Source organism: Pelobates fuscus, chromosome 2 (genome assembly GCF_036172605.1).
Source record: "Pelobates fuscus isolate aPelFus1 chromosome 2, aPelFus1.pri, whole genome shotgun sequence".
Taxonomy (NCBI): domain Eukaryota; kingdom Metazoa; phylum Chordata; class Amphibia; order Anura; family Pelobatidae; genus Pelobates; species Pelobates fuscus.
Window position 1 is genome coordinate 4,984,662 of NC_086318.1, and position 11,872 is coordinate 4,996,533.

Here is an 11,872-nt window from a genome sequence, read left to right on the forward strand (position 1 = left end):
CAATTTGAATCCGCTGGAAGGGGTACATGGGCTTTGCCAGGTGTTTCGCAGGTACTTTAACTGGTCTTCCTGGATTGCATTTTGCACAAATGACACAGGCCTTGCAGAAGCTATTGATCAATGTTGTGATTCCAGGTGCTTCATAATACTTCTGTATGAGGGCGGCCATCAATTCTTTTGACAGGTGTGCAGGCCCATGTGCCCATTGGACAACTGCTGGATACAAATTTCTGGGAAGACAAAATTTGAAGTTGTTGTAATATATTCCGTCCTTTTGGACAGCTCCTTTCTTTTTCCATTTCTGGACTTCTTCAGGAGTGACTGCAGCTTGCTGTTCTTGTAAAATTCGCAAATCAGTAGGAAGAGTTTGCAGGGCAAAAATAGGGACTTCTTCTTCCTGTCCGGACACTTCTTCATCCACTTCCTGCAAATCCCTGGCCGCTAACTTAGCAGCCTGATCAGCCAAATGGTTGCCCTTTGCTTCATCTGTATCCAATTTCCCATGGGCCTTTACTTTCAAAACGGCCACTTCTTTGGGGAGTAGGAGGGCATCCATTAGCTCCTTGATTGCAGTGCTGTGTTTGACTGGTGTACCGGCGGTGGTAAGAAATCCTCTAGTCTTCCAAATTAGGCCGAAGTCATGTGCCACGCCTAGAGCATATCTTGAATCTGTATAGATGTTGGCACGTTTTCCTTCGGAAATTTTGCAGGCTGAAGTCAGAGCCTGTAATTCAGCTTCTTGTGCAGACATCGCTGGTGGTAAGGATGATGATTTAATAACTTCATCTGTTGTGGTTACGGCATATCCTGTATGATATGTTCCTCCTTCATCGGCATATCTCGATCCGTCCACAAACAGGGTAAAATCCGGATCTGGTAATGGGTTCTCATGCACAGTTGGTAAGTGCACTGTTTCCATTTTCATCTGTTCAAAACAGTCATGAGGTGTTTCTGGGTCATAATCATTCTTTATGACCAGATCTTGAAATTCCTTTTCCAGGAAATGGCGTGGCCATGCTTCTAGAAGGTCAGTTGTTGGGTATTTGACAATACCATTTTCCCGTAGCTGTTCTTCATTCATGGTGGCCCATAGTTTTGCCATGGGCCCAAGATCATTCCATGACCTTGTCTTCAACTTGGTAACAGGAATATGTGGGATAGCAGTATCCCAATGACGGTAAAGGTAGTTAAGTTGTTGAGGTAGCTGGATCAAGACCATACTATTGCCGTCAGAGTCACAATAGAAGTCTTGTGCAGTAAGCTTTACATCGGTCCGGTGGTAAAGCTCATCTTCATAGCAAGGTTCAGGGGTAATGTTTGGTTTGTACCACGTGGTGCAGAAGGCGTGATCTGGGCCTTCACAGAGAGGTTTTTCACCTTCATAAAATGTCAAATGTGGATGCATGACTTTCTTGATACATCCACAGAGCAGGTGAATGTAGGTTTCATCCGTGATAAATCCATAGTAGATACCCCCCTCAGGGAGTGGAAGAAGAGTGGACGGATTAAGCACCTGACATCTTTGGATGGAAATGTTGTCAGGCAAAAGAAGATGACACTGTAAGCGCAGGTGTCTGGCTGGAGACACGTGCTTGAGCTGGACTTGGTTGATGATGGCAGAGATGTCATGAGGGGCCAAAACAACCAGAGGGTGGCCAAGGACCAGGTCTGAGGTCTTCTCTATGAGTTCTCTCGCAGCAAAAACAGCCCTGAGACAGGAAGGAGTCCCTCTGGCCACAATGTCCAGTTGACATGAGAAATATCCAATAGGCCTCTGGCGGCCTCTTAAGTCATTAGTTTGGGTGAGCACTCCTGTTGCGTGGCCTTGTCTTTCAGAGACAAACAATTTGAAAGTTTTGGAGTAGTCAGGGAGGCCCAAGGCAGGAGCAGAAGCAATGGCTCGTTTGAGAGCATTAAAATTGTCCATAGCTTCTTTAGTTAAACAGAAAGGGTCAGACTTAAGTGCGTCATAGAGAGGTTGCATGAGCAGAGAGGCTTCTGGGATCCATGCTCTGCAGTAGGAAATGAGGCCTAGGAAGGCATGAAGAGACTTAGAAGTCCTTGGAGGCGGAATATCCAGCACAGCTCTTACCCGGTCCCGAGTAAGATGTCTGGTACCTTGAGATAGGCAGTGTCCGAGGAAAATTACTGAAGGTTGGCAGAACTGTAGCTTGATGAGCGAAGCTTTGCATCCTTGTTCTGCCAAATAACAAAGCAGACTAATTGAGCACTCTTCGGTAGTGGGTATGTCATCTCCACAGAGCAGCAAATCATCCACATACTGAAGCAGAACAACTTCTGGGTGCTCGGCTTGCCATGGGTCAAGGATGGTGGCCATGGCCTTTGCAAATTGACTTGGTGAATTTTGTGCTCCTTGGGGCATGACAGTCCAGGTATACTGTTGCATCTCATGAGTGAAAGCAAACAGATATTGGCAGGATGGGTCCAGTGGGACACTGAAAAAAGCATTTGCTAGGTCAATAACTGTGAAGAATTTTGCAGATGGTGGGACTCCAGAGAGCAGAGTATGAGGATTTGGTACAAGAGGGGTGTCCAGGACTGTAGCTTCATTAACAGCACGGAGATCCTGAACCATCCTGTACTTCTCTGGCTCACCCTTCGGAGTTTTCTTTTTCACAGGAAATAACGGGGTGTTGCATTCAGATTTACATTTGACAAGGGCACCCTTCTCCAAGAGTGCCTTAATGTGGACAGAAATTGCAGCAGACTGTGCTGGTTTTAATGGATATTGTGGTTTTCTTGGTAATTTAGCTCCTGGAATAAGCTTTACCACCACAGGGGGAACATTTAGGTGACCTATGTCCTCTGGGCCTGAGGACCATAACTTAGCGGGCACCTGTGTTTTTAATTCCTCTGGGAAATTGGACCTTAATTCTGCTGCCCCCCCACGGGGCTTTTCTAAATGCAGCATCAGAGGCAAAGAGCATAGGGCTGAAGTGTCTGATACAGACAGAGGTGTAAACATTTCTACCTGCCCATCCGGGGTAAAAGTGATGGATGCTTGCAGGCGTGAGAGGACATCAGCACCTAACAGGTTAATGGGGCATGTGGAGGATACTACAAAGCGAGCGAGCAGGCTAGAACCAACTCGCAGCGGAGTTGTTAAAGGGCTACGTCTTGGCTGGCCATCCACTCCAACACAAGAGACATCAATACTGGACAGGAAGGATGGGTCTGGCAGGTCTTGTTCTCGTAGAACACTACGGGCTGCACCTGTGTCAACTAGAAATGTGGTGGGGTGGCCTTCAATGGGTAAAGTCACTGTGGCAAGTGGCCCCCCTTTGTCCCCTGTAGACACTGCCATGACAGGGGTCACAGACACAGGCTTGCCAATTTCCTATTCATCGGGTTCCTCAACTATTGGGACCCCTTTTTCGGTCTTAGTGACCGGGGCAGGTCTGGATGGCTTTCTTATCTCTCTTTTGGGTTCCGGGCAATCACTTTTAAAATGACCTTTAGCTTTGCAATTAAAGCAGAAGCTATCCTCTGGTCTGGTGCCCCTGGGAACAGGGATACTGCGTGATACCATAAGAGGAGCAGAGCTTGGCCTTCTGGGGGTCTGGGCAGATTCTAGGCCCCTAGCGACTAAAAGCAGGGTATCCAGGGGAACAACCTTATATTCAGGGCGTGCAGCAATAATTCCCTTGCGTATAGAGTCTTTAACGCCTTGGACAAACGCACCTGACAGCATTTGTGAATGAATTTTGTCAGTAAGATCAAACCCCAAATCTGTGAACATTTGATACAGTCTTGCATGAAACTTTTCCACTGATTCTCCTTTTTCTTGAACAACATCAGTAAGGCCAGCAGCCTGATCTGCAAGTTTGTCCTTAGCCCATTCTCTTAATTGGGTGCAAAAGGTTACCCCGGAGGGGTAATCAACATCACTGGAAAGCAGATCTGTACTGAGGTGACGGGCCATACTTGGCCAATAGGCATCCCCTGCTTTAATAGCACAAATGCTGAGTAGATCACACCATGCGGCGGAATAAGTCTTTTGAATTTGAACTATCCCTCGGTAAAAAGGCATAGGCTGTTTTTCTGGGTCGGGGAGCGATTTCATTAATGCGCTAGCTTGAGTGGGGTTAAAGGCAACATATTTAGAAGGGGCCTGTTCTCCCCGACCCTTGTGGCCAAAAGGGTCATCGATAGAACGGTGAGTTGGGGCTCCCGCGGCAAGCTCCGATGAGACATGGGACACCCTGTCCATCTCGTCATCATCGAATTCTATGATATTGGCTCTTTTGCGTGGTGCAGGGCCCGAATGAGGTGAAAGGATCGGTGGTTGGGAACGAGCCCCAGATGCAGGGGTGGCTAGTGAGTCATAACCTGGGGATAGGTAGTCACCGGGGATTACCGGCATCAGGGCCGAACTGGGGGCCGCCATATTGGTGGCCGGAGAAGGTGCTACATTAGGGTTAAGGGAAGAAGCGGCGGCCATGTTGGAAGAGGGCACATCCGGGGCAGACTGTGTCGGACTGGGCATGACCGGGACCTGGGGAGTGGCTTGGGGAAGGGGTAGTGGATATCCGGGATAGGGCAGAGTCATGGGATACGGGAGGGGGTAGGGCCAGGCTGGGGAGGGGAAGGAGGTGGGGTATTGGACTGGGGTGGAGATGGGAGGGGGAGGAGTCGGGGCGAGGGTGGAAGAGGTGGTTAGTTGGGCGGATGAGGAGGGGAGGGGGTCATGAACGGAGAGGGAGCGTAGGGAAGGAATGGCAGATGAAATGTTAGGGGGAGGTACAGCAGGTAGCGTAGGGATGGACGAGGATGATGGGAATGTTAGGGACGGGGAGGGGGAAAAGAAAGATCCATCAGAATTCAGGACCGGGCAAACAGGGGAGGTGGCGGGATGAGTGTTAGGAGGATTGGGAGCGGGGCACATAGTCAGCTGGCTATCACCTACTGCTGACTGAACCTTGGGGATAGACGTCCCCTGGGCGCCACTTTGGGGCGCTGGCTGAGGGTAGACCCCAGCAACGCAATTCTGATGATACACAAACAATTTCACACCCTTGTGATTTATTTCTTCCTCAACCCAACCTTCTAGCTGAATAGCCTTCGCTACTCTGTACCATGCTTCAGCAGTCTTTAATAAACCATTATCTGTAAGCTTGCCTTTCATTTCTGCCAGTAACTTACGCCAACTTTCTGGTTGCAATCTTCCACCCGTTGGTACAGTAATTTTACATACTTTTGCAATCTTTACAACACCTTTAACCATCTCCTCACCCTCTCTGTTTTCTACCAAATCACATGCTAACCAGCCCTTATTGGGCTTGCTTAAATCCTGCCCCATAATCCCTTTACCCCTATACCAGCGTCCTAGATATAGGGAGAGAGAAGGAAAACGGAACAAGAACGTCTACAATGCTCGACTGCCACCCGAGAACCGTAAAACTTTCTCAGGTGCGTCTTCCCAAAACGTAGACTAGTCACTGAATCCGCCTACCCGGGGTGGTAGACACGGATTGGAGCGAGGTGAGAAGTGTGTGACCAATCACTTCTCCTTCAAGAGGAATGGGAGTGGATAGTATAATAATATAGGAAGTACAGAAAAGATGAAAGGCAAGGAAAATCCTTAGAGACAGACACAGGAGTTCATGAGACTCCTATTAAACAAACAAGACAACAATACAGTTGAAATACAGTGCATGCATCACAATTCAAATGAAATCAACAATAATTCCTTTCCTTTACTCGTGTGCTTACTCCAAAGTCACCTCCCTCAATCCCGTAGTATCTTACTACCAACGGCCAAGGATAACAGCTAACACCGGCCCGAAATCCATATGCCTCCCTCGTCACAGCAGCTCACTAATAGTGTCTGCGCTACCCTCACTCTTGTAGTGCCCCTATAAAGACCCACTTTATAAGTCCCACTACTCCGTGGTGATGAAGACAGCAATGCCTGCCCGAATTCACACACCACAAAATAAAAATTGGAATGGCTCCAGCTCAGCGCTCAAAGCTGGAGGGTACCACCACTCTGCAAGCAGAGTAACGTGCACAGAGAAGCTAGCTAGGCTATCAAAGTGACACAAGAAGGATCCCCAGGAAACTATGAGTCTACACAATCTCCACAGATCCAACACACCTCTTTTTCCCTACAGCCCCAGCCACGAGGCTCCTAAAAGAGTTAAACAGGAAAAGATGACCCCCAGGAACACATCCACAGGTCAACCCCCCTTTTTCCCTACAACCACAGCACAGTGGTTCCTAAACGGAGTAAAACAGGCAACAGAAGACCCAGGCAAGTCCCCTCAGGTCCACCCCCCTTTATCCCAAAAGAGGTAAAATACAAACAGATAAACAGACAAACCGAAGACCCAGGCAAGTCCCCTCAGGTCCACCCCCCTTTATCTCAAAATGGGGAAACAAGCAAACAATTCAAACACACCCAGGCAACAGATAGACTAAAATGCAGGTAAACAAGTGAGTAACGAGACACCGGGCAAGATATTACCTGTCTTTGATGTCCTCCCGGGAAGCAGTCACAGACACGTGGACGGGTCAATCAAAGGGGCCGGAACGTACCGGTGGCTCTGCAGAAGTCTCTACCGTGTATCTGGAGGTGATCAATCTCCCTTCCTTCCCCCTGGATTCCTCCGTCCACCCTTGTCTTCCTTAGGACGGCTCACCGGCCGGACATAGCCCGATGCCCCACGTTGGGCGCCAAGTTGTTATGGTACTTTTTGAAAGTAAACCAAAATGTTCAAAGTCTATCTGTTCCTGTCCAAATCAATAAATTAAATTGCGTATATACGCTGAAGTAATTAAGTCTGACACACGAGGTTCAGGTTAAAATAACTTCGAGAAAGTTTATTGGCAAGTGAAGAAAAAGCGGGCGCGCAGGCCCTTTTAAGAGGCATTTTGCGTCATCATTGATTATTAGAATATCAGCAAATAAACATCATCAATTGGATTAATTGTTAAGTGACGGAGTTAGTGTCTTACCTATTGGTTAGTAAAATTAAGAGGTTAGTCCCGTGCCCACCCATCAGAGGTGGGATTATTCTGGACACGGGTGGGGGACAAGGGGGTCCTAAGCGTCATTTTACACGGTCAGTGATATCAGGCTTTATGTCCAGGTGCAAGGTCTCTTATGAATAGAACATTTCATTACTACTGTGTTCTGTGGCCTTCAAACTGTACTATCTTACAAGCTCTTAAGGAGTAGCCAGCAAGTCTTAAGGAGTAGCCAGCACCTCCTGGTACTTGTCCTTGAAGGAAACACGGTCTTTGTCTACTGTATTAATTGGGTTGAGAAGTTCAGTCACGTAATGTAGTTTTAAAATGAACAAGTTAAGTCATGAGGACAAAATGGAGGATTGAAGAAGTCAGGTTAGGAGGACAAAATGGAGGACGAAGTCACAGTATAAAGTTAAAATGGAGTTAGTACAATAATTCAATACAAGTACAATAAAGATTTTTTAATAATTCCACATCACAGTAAGGGAGGGAGGGGAGAAGATGGCAGTAGATACAGTAAGGGAGGGAGGGGAGAAGATGGCAGTAGATACAGTAAGGGAGGGAGGGGAGAAGATGGCAGTAGGTACAGTAAGGGAGGGATGGGAGAAGATGGCAGTAGATACAGTAAGGGAGGGATGGGAGAAGATGGCAGTAGGTACAGTAAGGGAGGGATGGGAGAAGATGGCAGTAGATACAGGGAGGGATGGGAGAAGATGGCAGTAGATACAGTAAGGGAGGGAGGGGAGAAGATGGCAGTAGATACAGTAAGGGAGGGAGGGGAGAAGATGGCAGTAGATACAGTAAGGGAGGGAGGGGAGAAGATGGCAGTAGGTACAGTAAGGGAGGGATGGGAGAAGATGGCAGTAGATACAGTAAGGGAGGGATGGGAGAAGATGGCAGTAGATACAGTAAGGGAGGGATGGGAGAAGATGGCAGTAGGTACAGTAAGGGAGGGATGGGAGAAGATGGCAGTAGATACAGTAAGGGAGGGATGGGAGAAGATGGCAGTAGATACAGTAAGGGAGGGAGGGGAGAAGATGGCAGTAGATACAGTAAGGGAGGGTGGGGAGAAGATGGCAGTATATACAGTAAGGGGGGATGGGAGAAGGTGGCAGTAGATACAGTAAGGGAGGGATGGGAGAAGATGGCAGTAGATACAGTAAGGGAGGGAGGGGAGAAGATGGCAGTAGATACAGTAAGGGAGGGAGGGGAGAAGATGGCAGTAGATACAGTAAGGGAGGGAGGGGAGAAGATGGCAGTAGGTACAGTAAGGGAGGGATGGGAGAAGATGGCAGTAGGTACAGTAAGGGAGGGATGGGAGAAGATGGCAGTAGGTACAGTAAGGGAGGGATGGGAGAAGATGGCAGTAGATACAGTAAGGGAGGGAGGGGAGAAGATGGCAGTAGATACAGTAAGGGAGGGATGGGAGAAGATGGCAGTAGGTACAGTAAGGGAGGGAGGGGAGAAGATGGCAGTAGATACAGTAAGGGAGGGTGGGGAGAAGGTGGCAGTAGATACAGTAAGGGAGGGTGGGGAGAAGGTGGCAGTAGATACAGTAAGGGAGGGATGGGAGAAGGTGGCAGTAGGTACAGTAAGGGAGGGAGGGGAGAAGATGGCAGTAGATACAGTAAGGGAGGGAGGGGAGAAGATGGCAGTAGGTACAGTAAGGGAGGGATGGGAGAAGATGGCAGTAGATACAGTAAGGGAGGGAGGGGAGAAGATGGCAGTAGATACAGTAAGGGAGGGAGGGGAGAAGATGGCAGTAGATACAGTAAGTGATGGAGGGAGGGGAGAAGATGGCAGTAGCTACAGTAAGGGAGGGATGGGAGAAGATGGCAGTAGATACAGTAAGGGAGGGTGGGGAGAAGATGGCAGTAGATACAGTAAGGGAGGGAGGGGAGAAGATGGCAGTAGGTACAGTAAGGGAGGGATGGGAGAAGATGGCAGTAGATACAGTAAGGGAGGGAGGGGAGAAGATGGCAGTAGATACAGTAAGGGAGGGATGGGAGAAGATGGCAGTAGATACAGTAAGGGAGGGAGGGGAGACGATGGCAGTAGGTACAGTAAGTGCTGTTGGTGGGTTGAAGAAAGCAGAGTAATTGGGTGGTAGATACAGTAAAGTGTCTTGGCTGCTGAGCTCGCACTCTATGTATTATAACTTAATGTAATTATTACCCCTGTACATAGATAACAGGGGTGTCTATTCTCCGTGCTGGGGAGACCATGGAGCAAGCTCTCACTGCAGTCTGTAAGGACATCCGACTTGGAAAGATTCTAATACAGACGAACCATAACACTGGAGAGCCTGAGGTGAGATCCCAGCCCTCTCTTCTTCTTCTGTCTGTACAATGCAGAAACCACACTGGGAATAATAGCCCATATGTAGGCACTGTGTTATCATCAGTGATTTAAGGCTCAGACGTTCAGGGTTATGTCCAGTATGCTGAGCCCTTCCTTGGGGTTGGATGGGGTTATGTCCAGGATGGTGAGTTCTTCCCTGGGGTTGGAGGGGATTATGTCCAGTATGCTGAGCCCTTCCTTGGGGTTGGAGGGGGTTATGTCCAGGATGGGGAGTTCTTTTCTTTGGGTTGGAGGGGGTTATGTCCAGGATGGTGACTTCTTTTCTTTGGGTTGGAGGGGGTTATGTCCAGGATGGTGAGTTCTTTTCTTTGGGTTGGAGGGGGTTATGTCCAGGATGGGGAGTTCTTCCCTGGTGTTGGAGGGGGTTATGTCCAGGATGGTTAGTTATTTCCTAGGGTTGGAGGAGAATATGTCCTGGATGGTGAGCCCTTTCCTGGTGTTGGCGGGGTTTATGCCCAGGGTGGTGAGCCCTTTCCTGGGATTGGAGGGGGTTATGCCCAGGTGTTAAATAGTGGCCGATGCCCACTGTGTTTTTTGACAATAAAAGACATGTTAAAAGAAAATAAAGACATGTTCAGGAATGTAGTTTAATGCGGTGAACGCACAGGCTCACTGTCTGTTACGGTCTATCTCTAGCTGCACTACCTGCGTCTGCCCAAGGAAATCAGCGAAGATTACGTTATCCTTATGGACAGCACCGTGTCCACTGGCGCAGCCGCCATGATGGCAATTCGAGTGTTGCTGGTAGGTACCATGACAGATAATGTCAGTGTGTGCATAGAGTACCACGGCTGTGAGATAATGTCAGTGTGTGCATCGTGTACCACTGCTGTGAGATAATGTCAGTGTGTGCATCGTGTACCACTGCTGTGAGATAATGTCAGTGTGTGCATTGAGTACCAGGGCTGTGAGATAATGTCAGTGTGTGCATTGAGTACCAGGGCTGTGAGATAATGTCAGTGTGTGCATCGAGTACCACGGCTGTGAGATAATGTCAGTGTGTGCATTGAGTACCACGGCTGTGAGATGTCAGTGTGTGCATCGACTACCACGGCTGTGAGATAATGTCAGTGTGTGCATCGACTACCACGGCTGTGAGATAATGTCAGTGTGTGCATCGAGTACCACGGCTGTGAGATAATGTCAGTGTGTGCATTGAGTACCACGGCTGTGAGATAATGCCAGTGTGTGCATCGAGTACCACGGCTGTGAGATAATGTCAGTGTGTGCATCGAGTACCACGGCTGTCAGTGTGTGCATCGAGTACCACGGCTGTGAGATAATGTCAGTGTGTGCATCGAGTACCACGGCTGTGAGATGTCCGTGTGTGCGCTGCATGGCTGTGAGTGTGTGCTGTGTGTGAGTTTCACAACTGTGAGCTTAAATTTTGCCTGACATGACACTTATGTAGCTCTGTAATTGCATACTGTGATCGCGTGGATCATTTGGTTACTGAATACATAAAGGTGAACGTGTGGTTGGAATCTGTGACTGCATGGGATTTGTATTTTCACAGGACCACGATGTTCAGGAGGAAAAGATCTTCCTTCTATCATTACTAATGGCCGAGATGGGTGTGCATTCTGTGGCCTATGCATTTCCACGAGTCCGAATCATCACCACGGCCGTAGACAAGCGGGTTAACCAAGAGTTTCACATTATCCCAGGCATTGGTGAGACTAAGCTTATTCTATGTTAGACCCACTCCTGTCTGGCACGTTTTCTGTCTCGACTCTGTGTAAGGTCTTTGAATCTCTGGACACAGGGTGATTGACAGATGGCGTACCCTATTGCTCCTTCTTGTTGTTCATAACATGTTTTTTCTATACTTGCAGGTAATTTTGGGGACCGTTTTTTTGGCACGGATGCCCCTTCTGACTGGTATGAAGGTGAAGACTGCAATATGGATTTCTGATCTGTCATGTGGTCACTGGCCAATCTCTACATTCCCCCTCCCCCAGTGGACTCCTGTACCGCACTCCAGTTTATGCCCCTTTTTAGCCTGAGGGGGATAAGTTATGCTCATTTTTATTACATGGCTGGTTTTTATTAATTTATCTGGAAAACTTGTTATGAGGTGTGAAGTTCTGCTCAATGAAGACTGCTTCCACCATTCCTACCGTTCTATATGGAATAAAATATGTTTTAATAGAAAATGTTGCCCCTTTTCTGTGCAGTTTGATGATTTTTAACATTGTGAGGATATTTATAGAGTGATAAATTTTAAAAATAATTTCATAAAAATGATTAAAAATGTATTTTATTATATCAAAATGTGATATATTGGCACTGTTCCCCCTGAATAATTTAAAGCTAAGAGTTACCCACTAGTTTTAACTCCTTTAGACCCTGGAATTTGTTTTATCAGAGGATTTTTATTTCACACATTAATCACAAAGTAATTATAAAAATATAATTTATTGTGACAATAATAATATGTAACATGCGTGACAATCAGTGAATTTTTAGGTATAACAATTAAACAATCTGGCAATGGTGTAACAGTTTACAGAACGCT

The 11,872-nt window shown here is 47.6% G+C and overlaps 1 protein-coding gene across 4 annotated transcripts in view; it reads left to right on the plus strand.

The window, feature by feature from the left end:
- The window catches only part of LOC134586387 (uridine-cytidine kinase-like 1), a 53,385-nt gene extending 41,875 nt beyond the window's left edge, over positions 1-11,510 (plus strand). For all 4 annotated transcript variants that reach the window (XM_063441873.1, XM_063441872.1, XM_063441875.1 and 1 more), the window contains 4 exons: positions 9,181-9,303; positions 9,991-10,098; positions 10,871-11,027; positions 11,190-11,510. In XM_063441873.1, coding sequence (XP_063297943.1) covers positions 9,181-9,303; positions 9,991-10,098; positions 10,871-11,027; positions 11,190-11,269 — 468 coding nt within the window. In that variant the 3' untranslated portion in view covers positions 11,270-11,510. The remainder of the gene's footprint in view (positions 1-9,180; positions 9,304-9,990; positions 10,099-10,870; positions 11,028-11,189) is intronic.
- The last annotated feature ends 362 nt before the right edge of the window (positions 11,511-11,872 follow it).